Source organism: Gouania willdenowi, chromosome 21 (genome assembly GCF_900634775.1).
Source record: "Gouania willdenowi chromosome 21, fGouWil2.1, whole genome shotgun sequence".
NCBI classification, from domain to species: Eukaryota; Metazoa; Chordata; class Actinopteri; order Blenniiformes; family Gobiesocidae; genus Gouania; species Gouania willdenowi.
The window spans coordinates 559,324-573,908 of NC_041064.1; the positions used below are offsets into that span (position 1 = coordinate 559,324).

The 14,585-nt window shown below is 41.9% G+C and overlaps 1 protein-coding gene across 1 annotated transcript in view; it reads left to right on the forward strand.

The window, feature by feature from the left end:
* The window catches only part of ttn.2 (titin, tandem duplicate 2), a 214,246-nt gene that overhangs the window by 63,111 nt on the left and 136,550 nt on the right, over window positions 1–14,585 (forward strand). Inside the window, 21 exon segments of the mRNA XM_028435600.1 lie at window positions 243–426; window positions 537–620; window positions 1,166–1,433; window positions 1,547–1,807; window positions 3,254–3,463; window positions 3,545–3,622; window positions 3,699–3,725; window positions 3,814–3,870; window positions 3,985–4,029; window positions 4,113–4,166; window positions 4,641–4,712; window positions 4,781–4,840; window positions 4,928–5,011; window positions 5,128–5,190; window positions 5,346–5,537; window positions 5,645–5,899; window positions 6,098–6,217; window positions 6,454–6,867; window positions 7,119–7,181; window positions 7,350–8,252; window positions 8,387–8,470. Coding sequence (XP_028291401.1) covers window positions 243–426; window positions 537–620; window positions 1,166–1,433; window positions 1,547–1,807; window positions 3,254–3,463; window positions 3,545–3,622; window positions 3,699–3,725; window positions 3,814–3,870; window positions 3,985–4,029; window positions 4,113–4,166; window positions 4,641–4,712; window positions 4,781–4,840; window positions 4,928–5,011; window positions 5,128–5,190; window positions 5,346–5,537; window positions 5,645–5,899; window positions 6,098–6,217; window positions 6,454–6,867; window positions 7,119–7,181; window positions 7,350–8,252; window positions 8,387–8,470 — 3,578 coding nt within the window.

The following is a 14,585-nucleotide window of genomic DNA, read 5'->3' on the forward strand; positions in this document are numbered from 1 at the left end:
TGCTGTAAACTAGTATCTCTGGGTGATAATAACGTGCTACTTAGCAGTAGCACGATAGCCTGCTAGCTTCATCATATTTTAGCTACAGACACACACACTTTAAATAAGACATATAAACCATAGAGGGTTATATCTTATATATATATATGGTTATATCACACAGCATTAGTGCAGCCTCGTGCAGACACTCATTTGTGCTGTTTTTGAGACGTGTCTTTGACGTAGTGTCTCACTGTCTTCAGGACGCCGTCGAAGCAGAAAAGTCCTCAGGAAGAGAAAGACATCGACATCGTGGAGCTGCTGAGGAACGTAGACCCCAAAGAGTACGAGAAGTATGCGCGTATGTACGGCATCACAGATTACCGCGGCCTGCTTCAGGCCATTGAGCAGCTGAAGAAGGAGAAAGCAGAAGAAAGTGGACGAGTGGTGAGACTCAGAAGATGGATGAGGATGGATGAGACCACCTTAATAATCAGATGTCGGCAGGATTTCTTGTAGTGAAAGCTAGAGTTCTGACGCCATGTTTGTATTGACAGGAAGTGGAACGTGGAGACAGAGAGTCTGACGAAGATATGGCACGACTGGTGGCCGACTTGCAGAAGAGGATGGAGCGTACAGAGGTCAGAGGTCACGGTGCCTTCACTGACCGTAGGAACATCTCTAAAACTCAGGGTTCCTGGGTTCTAACTGGTCCTTAAACACACCACGCACACTGATCCAGTCTTTCTGTGCTGCTGTAGGATCATAACGGATTAATTCATGTTGTAGAAAAGCTCACTAACCAATAGGAGCAATGCATAAAGTCACATGACTGGAGAAATCTTATCAGTAAATGAATAAATTGCAATAAAACGTGGAGTTTACAACAAACACTTGGACATAGTAAAGATTAAAGGAACCAGAGTTGGTGTGATTGATCTACTGGTGATCCAATCTATTGTTTACCTCCCACCAGCTACAGTCACTAGTCAGTCACCACTTGATATGGTTACTACTCTGACCGTAACACCACTAAATCAAACTGAAGAGTTCAGGCTCTTATAGCAGTTTGAAATAAACTGTAAACTGTCCTATAGTTCCCGTCTGTTCAATAGAATAGTTTCTTACCCGTATTCTCTCTGACCTCTTTAATCTCACCTGTTTTCTACTTCCTGTGGACCTGCAGCCCGTCACCGTGGTAGCGGACATCTCCAACCAGTCGGTGGTGGCTGACGCTGATGCCGTGTTTGAGTGTGAGGTGAAGATCAACTACCCTGAGATCACTCTGTCCTGGTACAAAGGCACGCAGAAACTAGACACCAACGACAAGTACCAAATCAGCATCAGTGGAGAGCGCCACGTGTTGAGGATCAGAGGCTGTAAGAGCAGTGACCAGGGGAACTACCGCGTGGTCTGTGGACCACACATCTCCAGCGCCAAACTCACCGTCACAGGTCAGAGCAGCAGCAGATAGATGTGGGAGTATGTGGAGTTGAAATGGACTAAATGTTGAGTATTGAGTTGTTAAATCTTGCTCTGTGTGTGTGTGTGTGTGTGTGTGTTCCAGAGTTGGAGGTGGAGAAGCCGCTGCAGGATGTGTCTGGTAAGGAAGGACAGACGTGCTCTCTGGTGTGTCAGTTGTCCGTCCCTAACGTAGAGGCTCAGTGGTTTAAAAACGGGGAACACTTAGAGATGAAGGGACGCTTCAAGTCTGAGGTCAAACACAAAGTTCAGAAGCTGCTGATCACAGACCTGAAGCCGGAGGACCGCGGTCGCTACTCCTGCAGCTACCAGAACCTGACTTCATCAGCAGAGCTGTGGGTGGAAGGTTCGTAATGAAGACCATTCTGGATGTTCTCACACTAACACAACTCTCACACAACAGCGACACAGGCTATAACACTCGACACAACCTGAGAGTGAAGGAGCTGTTAATAACACACAGAGGATGATACTCAATTAATCAATCTATCAATCAAACTATCAATCAAACTATCAATATCCTTTTTCAACCAGGTAAAAAACTGATTTAAAAAGAGTGAACTGGCCAAGACGGCAGCACAAAAAAACAGAAGATTTACAGCAGACACACACAAAACAAAAATAAAATGTGATCACACAATATTAAAGAGCAAGAGTGAGGTTTACATGTTTAGATACACAGTTACAAGATCCCATTGAGCTTATTTCTCTGTCTTATATAACTGTCTTGAATTCCCTCAGAGTTACACATCATTCCAGGAAGACGAGGCAGAAAATGTAAATGCCCTTTTGCCCAGTTCAGTTCTCACTCTCGAGACCAGTCTGGAGTGTACTGTAGCTGTTCCCACTCAACGTTCAAAATACGGCGCGTAGAGGCACGGCCATCTTGCAAATTGGACGTCATTTGGAGCCAGAGTCTGTGCAGTAGGGCCAGTGGGAGGAGCCCTGGTAACACAGCAGGGGGAGCTCTAACAATAAAAGCTTCACTTTCTCAGGAGTATGTCCTGTCCATCTTTTTCACAGTTTAGGCTCAGGACCTGCATCTGTATGGTATCATGAGAGCACAGGCCATACTGACTGATATTTTTGCACATGTATAAACACAAATATGTAAGTATAAGTCCAAGAATAGATTTAAAAATAAAAGTCTTCGAACATTCAAAGAGTGGGAGTGGTGGCCTAGTGGTTAAGGACGCTGGGCTTGTAATCGGAGGGTTGCCAGTTCAAGCCTCACCTGGGCCATCACTGTGGGATGTTGAGCAAGTCCCTTAACCGCAAAATGGCTGCCCACTGCTCCTCAGGGATGGGTTAAAAGCAGAAGACAAATTCCATTAATGTAATAACATTACATGGCCAACGATGGGCAACGTGTGACATCATATAAGGAACAGTGATGTACACAATAGCTGCAACCAGTAATAAAACACAAAGCTGTGATATACCAATTTCTTAAAACTGATGAGGAGCGTACATAAAATGGAGGTCTCCATAGTCTAGCAAAGGTAAAAAAGTTGTGATGATCAAATGTTTTTTGACTCACAACAACTGGTTCTGTCAGTTGTTTTGCAGACACCGTTCATATCAAACATCACACACTCTCAGACGGATACACTAACCTCTTGGACTAACACTCAGTGTGGGTGTGTCCCGCTTCCTATGGAGGACTTCCTCCATCTTAACTTTCTTCGTCACGACCTTTCACCCCGCCCCTTCTCCTCATCGTCGTGCCTCCCCCCCAGTAAACCCCTCTCTACGCTCTAACCTCCTGGACCGTCCTCTGTTTCTGTTCCAGCCGAACAGATCCACTTTACCAAACGCATCCACAACGTGGAGGTGAACGAGCGGCAGTCGGCCACCTTTGAGTGCGAGGTGTCCTTCGACAACGCCGTGGTGTCCTGGTACAAGGACACCTGGGAACTCAAAGAGAGCCCTAAGTACAACTTCCGCAGCGAGGGTCGCAGACACTTCATGGTGATCAAGAACGTGAGCGTGGACGATGAAGGTGTGTGACAGCAGCTGGGCGGACTGCCTTCCCTCTGTGTTTGACCTTGACACTGACCTTAGTGTTACTAATCCCGTGTAGGTGTGTACTCGGTCATCGTGCGACTGGAGCCGCGTGGCGAGGCTAAGAGCACGGCCGAGCTTTATTTGTCAGGCAAAGGTACAAACGTTAGAGTCCAAAGTCTGACTTTAACCCTGTAATCGCTGTCTGACTCCGCCCTCTTTCTCCCCCACAGATATACAACTGGCCATGACGCCGGTTGGTACGTATTTGTTTCCTTTTCCTGATACAAACAATAACATGCTTCATGTTTCCAGTGTGTGATGTGGTCCTTGTTTCCTGTGCTGTAGATTTCCCAGACTCCTCAGTGCAGAGGCCAGAGGTGCCGACGTCTGTAGCTTTTGAAGGTAAGTCTGGACCTCCAGGATCCTCTGACAACTAGTAAAACCAGTGGAACCAGTAAAACCAGCTGAACTGAGGCTGTGACTCTTCCCACGTGTTTGTCTGTTTGTGTTTCAAAGAATCTATGGAGATGTATGAGTACGAAGAGGACGTTGAGCTCAGAGGTATCACATGTTCTTACTCACACTAAACTAGTCAGTGTTCAATTACCAAACTGAGCCTGGAATGTGTGTGTTTTTCTGCTAAGAATCTACTGAGTACTCTTCTCACTATGAAGAGGAGCTACAGGTGGAACACACAGGTACTTCATCATCATCATCTTCCTCAGCACTCATCTCTGAGTCGAGGGTTAACTTACAGGTCAATACTCATCTGCTGGGGTTTTATCTGTAAACATTTGCTGTGAGGAATTGAAGAAGCTTCCAGACTCTGAGCTCAGCTGAGAGAGATGTTCTCATCACTCACTTCATTCGCTCCTGTTTGTTTCTTGTTTGTCTTTGTGTTGTTGACTCACCTCTTCTTCAGTGTTTATTGTCGTCTGCAGTCTCATGGTTTCAGATTTGGTTCCTTGGAAGAGTGAGAGCAGATGTTCTTCTTATACATTTCTCCTTAAACTTAATTTAAATATGTGATCTTCAGTTTAATGGCAGGTGTAAATCAGTATTTTCTGATCTTCTAACAGCTGCTGGTCCAGAGATGTCAGCATTTTGCTCAGACTGCTGTAGACTCCATCTGACTGTGGTGATGATTGTTTCATGCTTTTCTTCACCTTCAGCTTCCAGAGTCACCGTTCAAGAGAAGATAGAGACAAAGAAAGTTGGAATGAGAGAAGAAATCCCAGGAAAAGGTAAGACAAAGATTAACCTCTGAAAGCTTTCCAGGTCTTCACTAAACATGTTTGTTGTCTCCTCATAGTGGAGAGAAAGCCAGAAGAGAAGTCCAAGCCTGTTCTGAAGGAGCCTTCACCTCCTAAAGGTACCAGCAGACCCTCTCCTCACTCTGACTCAACATGTTTCTGCAATCTGTAATCCAGGTTTTATAATTTAAATCAAATGTGTTAAGCACTGGAACAAAGGAAACCAGTGGAGGAGAAGGTTCCTGTAGCTTCAGTCCCTGAGAAGAAGAAGACGATTCCTTCAGCCAAAGGTAGAGGTCTATAACATCTCTCCTCTTTCCAGTAGACTTTGTCTGCACTTCTGGTTTTCTTTGAGTCCAACATCAGGCCTTGTTTGAGCTCATTATCTGTGTACGTTTCTTAAAAGAACCAGTGGAGGACCAGAAGCCATCGGTTGCTCCCTCGCTGCCTGCAGAGAAACCAAAGAAAGGTACCTGGGCTTTTCTTCTCACTCAACTCTCACCTCTTAACTCCCGTCTGGATTTGACTTTGTTTCACCATGACAAAGTCTTTCCAGATCTTGTTAGATGTTCAGATGTAGATCTTTGTCTAACGTCCCTTCATGTGTATCCTGGTTACCTGAAGACGAGCCCAGGCCTCAGGAACCAGCAGAGCCAAAAAAGGTGGCGCCTGTAGCTAAACCAGAACCTAAAGAAAAACCTGAGGCTAAGATCAAACCTGCTCCAGCTCCTAAACCAGCCCCTGAGGTTAAACCTGCAGCTAAGCCTGAAGCTGAACCAGTACCAGGGAAAAAGCTTGTGGCCCCGCCCTCTAAAGGTACCTGCATTGGAGTTTTTCATCTCAGTCTGTTTCTGTGTTTGTTGTGCTTTAAATGTCAAAGCCATTATTTGCCTCCTCTAACCCACTCTGGGCCACATTTTAAGTCTCTGGAGAGAAGAAACCAGAAGCAAAGCCAGAAAGACCAAAACCGGAGTTGTTGAAACCTGAGCCAGAGCCACCAAAAGCTAAATCAGAGGTCCAGAAACCTGAATCACACGAGAAGAAGCCAGGAGCTCCTAAACCAGAACCAATGGCAAAGAAAGCAGAGGTGAAGGCACCAGAGCCCGAAAAGCCAAAAGCAGAACCATTAAAGACAAAACCAGAACCAGAACCAGCACTGAGGGAACCTTCAAAGAAAGGTAGCACACCTCTTGTTGAGTTTAGAAGTCAAATGGTTCTTAATCTCTGAAATTTAACCATCTAATCCTAACATCTTAATAAGGACCGCCTCTCCTGAGAGCCTTAGAGGTCCTTAGTTTATCTTCTTTCTTTTCCTTCCTGGACTTTGGAAAATATGCAGATTTCTGACATGTTTGTTTCATCATCTTCTCTTCAAGTACCTGAAGCTTTAACAAAGAAGGAGGAGCCTGTTATTCCTCCCATCCCGCCATCCGTCCCACTAAAGGTGGATAAAGATGAAGTGGTACCACAGAAGAAGAAGCCGGTGACTCCTAAAGGTACTGCACATTAACCCAAACTCCACTTCCACTCCTCATATCATGTGTTGATTGGTTTGTCCTGATGTCTTTTGCACTCGACAGAGTGTTTTGTGCTGGTGTTTTATCCTTTTGCCATTGTAAAGCCACCCAGTTATTCCACTTAAGTCATGTGAATTATCTCCAGGTTGGTGCTGGCACCTTGTTGTACACTGTGGTGATTTTTTTCTGCATGTTTTTGTGTCAAACTCCTAAAGCCTCCACACCAACTCCCCAACCTCCTCAGGCGTTTCAGGAGGTAGTTGTATCAGAGCCTGAATCCCATGAGCCACAACATAAAATCCCTGAAACCCAACCAGAGAAACACCTTCAGAAGAAAGGAAAAGAGAAGGAGAAGACCCCAGAAAGGTTCCCAGAGAAGAAACCAGAGAAAAGACAGGAGGAAACTCCAAAGACAGCTCCTAAAATGGTTCCTGAGAAAATGCCAGAAAAAGAGCTGGAGGTACAAGTGGAGGAGAAAGCTCTTGATAGATCATCGGTTCCTAAAGGAGTTCTTGATGAGAAGAAGCCAGTGAAGGTTTCTCCAAAGATAGAAGAAGAGATGAAACCTCAGAGGCTCCCTGCTGATAAACCTGAGAAGGTTCTTGATGTTAAACCAAGACCTAGTGAAGGTACAGCTGGAGGAGAATTCACTCTCCTCTTTTCTTTTTGTCTTCATCTGAGTTTGTGACAGTCCAGTTTTTTCAAACTTACATACAAACAACTACATACCCTCAGATAAATTCAACAGTTTTTACAGCAATAGCACAAACTGAACTGTCACTTGCTCTTCTTTGATGTGTTGTTGGCATCATTGTGTGTTACTGTCCCTGTGTTCTTCTCTAATCTGTTACAAACATTAAACTCTTGATCATACTTGTAGCCAAAAGGAGTGAAAAGACTGCTGTCAGAGACACGGAGGAACAAACGGCTCCTTCAGAACAAGGTACGGATTAAAAGAGCAACGTGATGGAAGTCTTTCCTCTACAGGTGGAGAATCAGCTCTCACTCTCTCCATCTTTCCCTTTTCTAATCCTTTGTGCTTGTTTCTCTTTCATTATTACCTCTTGGCGTCACTGCATGACGCCTTTTCTTCTTTAAAAAAAACCTCCAGTCACGACAAGTCTCCTCAAGATGGAGCACAGAGAAGGAGCTGAGAAGACTGGGAAGCTTTATTACGTCTCATCTACTGAGGAGGTATGGCAGCACCAGGACGTGTTGGAAGAGCACGCCCAAGTGTTGTACAAGGATGAAGTGGCTCCTCTGACAGAAACCTTGTCAGCGTGTGACATCTTAAGAGCAAGTGAGGAGCAGAGTGATCAGAGGTCTGAGCAGAAGGGCCAGATATCTGTTACTGACGCCTCAAAGAGAAAGGACACCAAAGTGAGCAAGATAAGAAGCAAAACACAAGAACCTGTGCCACAAGCCAAAACAACGCCACAGGAAGTTTCTTTGAAAAAGACCTTCAAAGACAGTGAGTCAGTCACAGCAGAACATTCTAGAGTAGAAATAGACCTGACAGTCCAAAAAGGACGAGGAATAAGCATTCAAACCAAAAGTACAGAGAAACGCAGGTCACAGATACCCAAAGAGGAGACACCTTCTCCATCTGATGAAATGAGACCACACTGTGCTACGCATGAGGTGGAGATCATTTCTGTGTCTCCAGAACAACAGGACAGAGTGTCTCACAGAGAAGTTAAAGAGACAAGCTACACAGAGGTAGTGACTTCAGTTAAACAAAAAGATGAACCTAGTCCAGCAGAGAAGGAGCTGCTTAGACCAGAATTAGCTCAGCAGAGAACTGAACAAAAGATCAGACATCCAGTTAGTTCTACTGAGAGCTCAGTAACTGATATCCAGCTCAGCAGGCCTTCACATCTCCAAACTCAGGCTGAAGGTAAACCCATCGCTGCAAAACCAGAATCCATTAAGGAAAAAGTTCCTGAAGAAGTTCTAACCAAGGTACTAAAAAAACCTTCAGAGAAGAGGATAGCAGATGAAAAAGGAGCTGAAGGTACAGATGCTGTTCCTCTTTTTTCTGTCTTCAGTAGTGTCCATTTCTCTTTTTTTTTTTTATCTTAATTGTGTTCATTTTTAATTCTGTTTCTAAATGCTGAAAAATAATGAAGCCAAAATTATTCTTTAAAGCAACTAAAGCTCCCTCTGAGAAGGTCCCCACTCTTCCATCTCCTCCCACGTGTCCTGAAGTCCAGAACAAAAGTGCAGAGAGAGGTAGACCAGCAGCACCTCTTCTCTTTTCTTCGTTTTTCTTTTCACATTTAAGACCAGATGTTTGTGTTTCTGTTTGTGTCCTAATCTCTTGGCACCGCCTCATGGTGCTTTCTCTTCACATTTGCCATTTTAAGCTCTTAACCATGTAAAGGATGACAAACAATCATCTACGGCACTCCAGAAGACTGAAGATGAACCCCAAACGTTCCTCACAGTTAAAAAAGAGGTTATTGGTAAAAGGGTTAAAGTTGTTCCACGAGATCATGAGGAAGTATCCAAAACAAGTGGTACTAAATCTGTTACTGAGGGTTTCACTGTACAAGGGCTTCAAACTAGGTCTACAACATCTTATCCTGATGAATCTGTTTCAGAAAGCTTAAAAATAGAAAAGATCAAACAGCACTCTGATAGAACGTTTATAAAACGCACTGAGTCGATTCTGTCCTCTAAAGATCAATTGGACTCTTCAGGTCAGGATCTTATAGCAGAGACTGCCAAAAAGTTTGAATCTAAAATAAATCATGGTCATGTGTCAGCTACACCTGAGATAGAAAAATCAAACAAGCAGACAAAACAAGCAGAGCAGGATGAGCTACAGCCAAAAACCAATCAGACGCCACAGAAACAAACACAAAAACCTACATTTTACAAAGTAGTCAGAATTCAGGACAACCTAGCCAAAGTGAGCATGATGGAGGGAATAACTGAGATTAAACCTCTGAGTGACACACCAAGTGGTACAACAAACCTCAGACATACAGAAATAAAGAGTTTAACCTCTGAAAGAGCTGAGATCTCAGAACAAATGATGACCATAGACCACAAGAAAGAGGAAGCTGTGAGGGTGGAGAGCGAGGTGCAGGGTATAAGAAGTAAGAAAGAAAACCAAAGGGGTAGAACTGAAAAAGAAGGTAAACCGCCCGAACAATGTGACATATTAATGGAAGGTAAGTTGGATGTTGGAAAATTTCACGTAGAAGCAAAAGCTCCAAACGTACCAAAAAATACAGATAAAAAGTTTTTTCAGCAAATTCCATCCAAAAGTTATTCTGAGTGTTCGACAATTAAAGAAAAAACTTCTGAAACTGAATCTGAACCAAACCAAGAGGAAGTCCCCAAACATCTAACTGTGGTCGAGAAAGACCAGATAAAGATCAGTAAAGTTAAAGATCAAACCATTAAAGTTTCTCCTCTAAAGGAGGTTAAAACTGAAGAACAGATTGACAAGAAAGTCACATCATCAATGGAGGAGACATCCAGAGAAGTAGAAACAGCTCCTGAATTTCAGTCAGATCTTGATGAACTTTATCAGGAAGATGGGACTACCGTAGAAACAAAGTCTGGAAAGGAGAAACTGCAGTTACACAAAACTAAAGAAGCAAAAGAAATGGTTGGACAGATGTCGAAAAAAGTTACGAGAGTTCAAAAAATAAGTCAGAAAGAGAGTCCTGTTAAAGAAATACTTATTGAAGGTTCAAGAGTAAAAGAAGAAACCCTTACAGCTGAGTCTGAACCAGACCAAGAGGAAGTCCCAAAACATCTAAAGACTGTGGTAGAGAAAGACCAGATAAAGATCAACAAAGTTAAAGATCAAACCTGGAAAGTTTATCCTCTAAAGGAGGTTAAAACAGAAGAACAGATTGACAGGAAAGTTTCAGTCACAGCCATGATGGAGGAGACATCCAGACAAGTAGAAACAGCTCCTGAACCACAAACTGGATTTATACCTCATGAAGGAACAGTTGTTCCTGATATGAAGGAACTAAAGACCATTCCAAACATAGATGAACAGGTTAGATCACAAACAGCCATTGTTGGAGAACAAAGTCCAAAAGGGATTTCCCTCAAAGACAAAAAGCTTAAAAAGTCAGAGGAGATTCTGTCCAGGATTGATGAAGGTTATGTTGAAGATGAGACTTCAGAAAAATTAAAGTCTGGGAAGAAGAAAATGAAATTACTAAAAACTAAAGAAACAGCTGCAAAAGAACCAGCAAACATCCTTAGAGTTAAAGGAAAAGGTTTAAAAGAGAGTCCTGTTAAAAAAGAAATGCCTATTGAATGTTCAAGAGTCAAAGAAGAAACCCTTACAGCTGAGTCTGAACCAGACCAAGAGGAAGTCCCAAAACATCTGACGACTGTGGTAGAGAAAGACCAGATAAAGATCAGTAAAGTTAAAGATCAAACCATTAAAGTTTCTCCTCTAAAGGAGGTTAAAACTGAAGAACAGATTGACAAGAAAGTCACATCATCAATGGAGGAGACATCCAGAGAAGTAGAAACAGCTCCTGAATTTCAGTCAGATCTTGATGAACTTTATCAGGAAGATGGGACTACCGTAGAAACAAAGTCTGGAAAGGAGAAACTGCAGTTACACAAAACTAAAGAAGCAAAAGAAATGGTTGGACAGATGTCGAAAAAAGTTACGAGAGTTCAAAAAATAAGTCAGAAAGAGAGTCCTGTTAAAGAAATGATTATTGAAGGTTCAAGAGTAAAAGAAGATAGCCTTACAGCTGAGTCTGAACCAGACCAAGAGGAAGTCCCAAAACATCTAAAGACTGTGGTCGAGAAAGACCAGATAAAGATCAGTAAAGTTAAAGATCAAACCATTAAAGTTTCTCCTCTAAAGGAGGTTAAAACTGAAGAACAGATTGACAAGAAAGTCACATCATCAATGGAGGAGACATCCAGAGAAGTAGAAACAGCTCCTGAATTTCAGTCAGATCTTGATGAACTTTATCAGGAAGATGGGACTACCGTAGAAACAAAGTCTGGAAAGGAGAAACTGCAGTTACACAAAACTAAAGAAGCAAAAGAAATGGTTGGACAGATGTCGAAAAAAGTTACGAGAGTTCAAAAAATAAGTCAGAAAGAGAGTCCTGTTAAAGAAATGATTATTGAAGGTTCAAGAGTCAAAGAAGATAGCCTTACAGCTGAGTCTGAACCAGACCAAGAGGAAGTCCCAAAACATCTAAAGACTGTGGTAGAGAAAGACCAGATAAAGATCAACAAAGTTAAAGATCAAACCTGGAAAGTTTATCCTCTAAAGGAGGTTAAAACAGAAGAACAGATTGACAGGAAAGTTTCAGTCACAGCCATGATGGAGGAGACATCCAGACAAGTAGAAACAGCTCCTGAACCACAAACTGGATTTATACCTCATGAAGGAACAGTTGTTCCTGATATGAAGGAACTAAAGACCATTCCAAACATAGATGAACAGTTTAGATCACAAACAGCCATTGTTGGAGAACAAAGTCCAAAAGAGATTTCCTTGAAAGACAAAAAGCTTAAAAAGTCAGAGGAGATTCTGTCCAGGATTGATGAAGGTTATGTTGAAGATGAGACTTCAGAAAAATTAAAGTCTGGGAAGAAGAAAATTAAATTAGTAAAAACTAAAGAAACAGCTGCAAAAGAACCAGCAAACATCCTTAGAGTTAAAGGAAAAGGTTTAAAAGAGAGTCCTGTTAAAAAAGAAATGCCTATTGAAGGTTCAAGAGTCAAAGAAGAAACCCTTACAGCTGAGTCTGAACCAGACCAAGAGGAAGTCCCAAAACATCTGAAGACTGTGGTAGAGAAAGACCAGATAAAGATCAGTAAAGTTAAAGATCAAACCATTAAAGTTTCTCCTCTAAAGGAGGTTAAAACTGAAGAACAGATTGACAAGAAAGTCACATCATCAATGGAGGAGACATCCAGAGAAGTAGAAACAGCTCCTGAATTTCAGTCAGATCTTGATGAACTTTATCAGGAAGATGGGACTACCGTAGAAACAAAGTCTGGAAAGGAGAAACTGCAGTTACACAAAACTAAAGAAGCAAAAGAAATGGTTGGACAGATGTCGAAAAAAGTTACGAGAGTTCAAAAAATAAGTCAGAAAGAGAGTCCTGTTAAAGAAATGATTATTGAAGGTTCAAGAGTAAAAGAAGATAGCCTTACAGCTGAGTCTGAACCAGACCAAGAGGAAGTCCCAAAACATCTAAAGACTGTGGTCGAGAAAGACCAGATAAAGATCAGTAAAGTTAAAGATCAAACCATTAAAGTTTCTCCTCTAAAGGAGGTTAAAACTGAAGAACAGATTGACAAGAAAGTCACATCATCAATGGAGGAGACATCCAGAGAAGTAGAAACAGCTCCTGAATTTCAGTCAGATCTTGATGAACTTTATCAGGAAGATGGGACTACCGTAGAAACAAAGTCTGGAAAGGAGAAACTGCAGTTACACAAAACTAAAGAAGCAAAAGAAATGGTTGGACAGATGTCGAAAAAAGTTACGAGAGTTCAAAAAATAAGTCAGAAAGAGAGTCCTGTTAAAGAAATACTTATTGAAGGTTCAAGAGTCAAAGAAGATAGCCTTACAGCTGAGTCTGAACCAGACCAAGAGGAAGTCCCAAAACATCTAAAGACTGTGGTAGAGAAAGACCAGATAAAGATCAGCAAAGTTAAAGATCAAACCTGGAAAGTTTCTCCTCTAAAGGAGGTTAAAACTGAAGAACAGGTTGACAGGAAAGTTTCAGTCACAGCCATGACGGAGGAGACATCCAGACAAGTAGAAACAGCTCCTGAACCACAAACTGGATTTATACCTCATGAAGGAACAGTTGTTCCTGATATGAAGGAACTAAAGACCATTCCAAACATAGATGAACAGTTTAGATCACAAACAGCCATTGTTGGAGAACAAAGTCCAAAAGAGATTTCCCTCAAAGACAAAAAGCTTAAAAAGTCAGAGGAGATTCTGTCCAGGATTGATGAAGGTTATGTTGAAGATGAGACTTCAGAAAAATTAAAGTCTGGGAAGAAGAAAATGAAATTACTAAAAACTAAAGAAACAGCTGCAAAAGAACCAGCAAACATCCTTAGAGTTAAAGGAAAAGGTTTAAAAGAGAGTCCTGTTAAAAAAGAAATGCCTATTGAAGGTTCAAGAGTCAAAGAAGAAACCCTTACAACTGAGTCTGAACCAGACCAAGAGGAAGTCCCCAAACATCTAAAGACTGTGGTCGAGAAAGACCAGATAAAGATCAGTAAAGTTAAAGATCAAACCATTAAAGTTTCTCCTCTAAAGGAGGTTAAAACTGAAGAACAGATTGACAAGAAAGTCACATCATCAATGGAGGAGACATCCAGAGAAGTAGAAACAGCTCCTGAATTTCAGTCAGATCTTGATGAACTTTATCAGGAAGATGGGACTACCGTAGAAACAAAGTCTGGAAAGGAGAAACTGCAGTTACACAAAACTAAAGAAGCAAAAGAAATGGTTGGACAGATGTCGAAAAAAGTTACGAGAGTTCAAAAAATAAGTCAGAAAGAGAGTCCTGTTAAAGAAATGATTATTGAAGGTTCAAGAGTAAAAGAAGATAGCCTTACAGCTGAGTCTGAACCAGACCAAGAGGAAGTCCCAAAACATCTAAAGACTGTGGTAGAGAAAGACCAGATAAAGATCAGCAAAGTTAAAGATCAAACCTGGAAAGTTTCTTGTCTGAAGGAGGTTAAAACTGAAGAACATGTTGACAGAAAGGTTTCAGTCACAGCCATGATGGAGGAGACATCCAGAGAAGTAGAAACAGCTCCTGAACCACTGGAGGAAGAAGCACACACTGGATTTATTCCTCCATCATCTGTTGATGAACATGTTCTACTCAAAACAAACAAAGTTTTGGACAAAAGTCAAAAACAGATTCATGTTAAAGATAAAATGCCAGAAAAATCCAAACATATTGTGTCAGAGCTGGATGAAGTCTATCAGGTAAAACCGATGTTAGGGAAGGACACACAGAAGTTTCTCAAAGCTGAAGAAGCTGCTGAACAAACCCCATCAACCACTGTGACAGTTAAAGGAAAAACTAAAAAAGCGAGTCAGATTGAGGATCAAATGATGACTGAACATTCAATGGACAGAGAAGAAACCCTTACAACTGAGTCTGAACCAGACCAAGAGAAAGTCCCCAAACATCTAAAGACTGTGGTCGAGAAAGACCAGATAAAGATCAGCAAAGTTCAAGATCAAACCTTTAAAATCTGTCATCTGAAGGAAGTTAAAACTGAAGAACAGGCTGACAGGAAGGTTTCAGTCACAGCCATGATGGAGGAGACATTCAAAGAAGTAGAAACAGCTCCT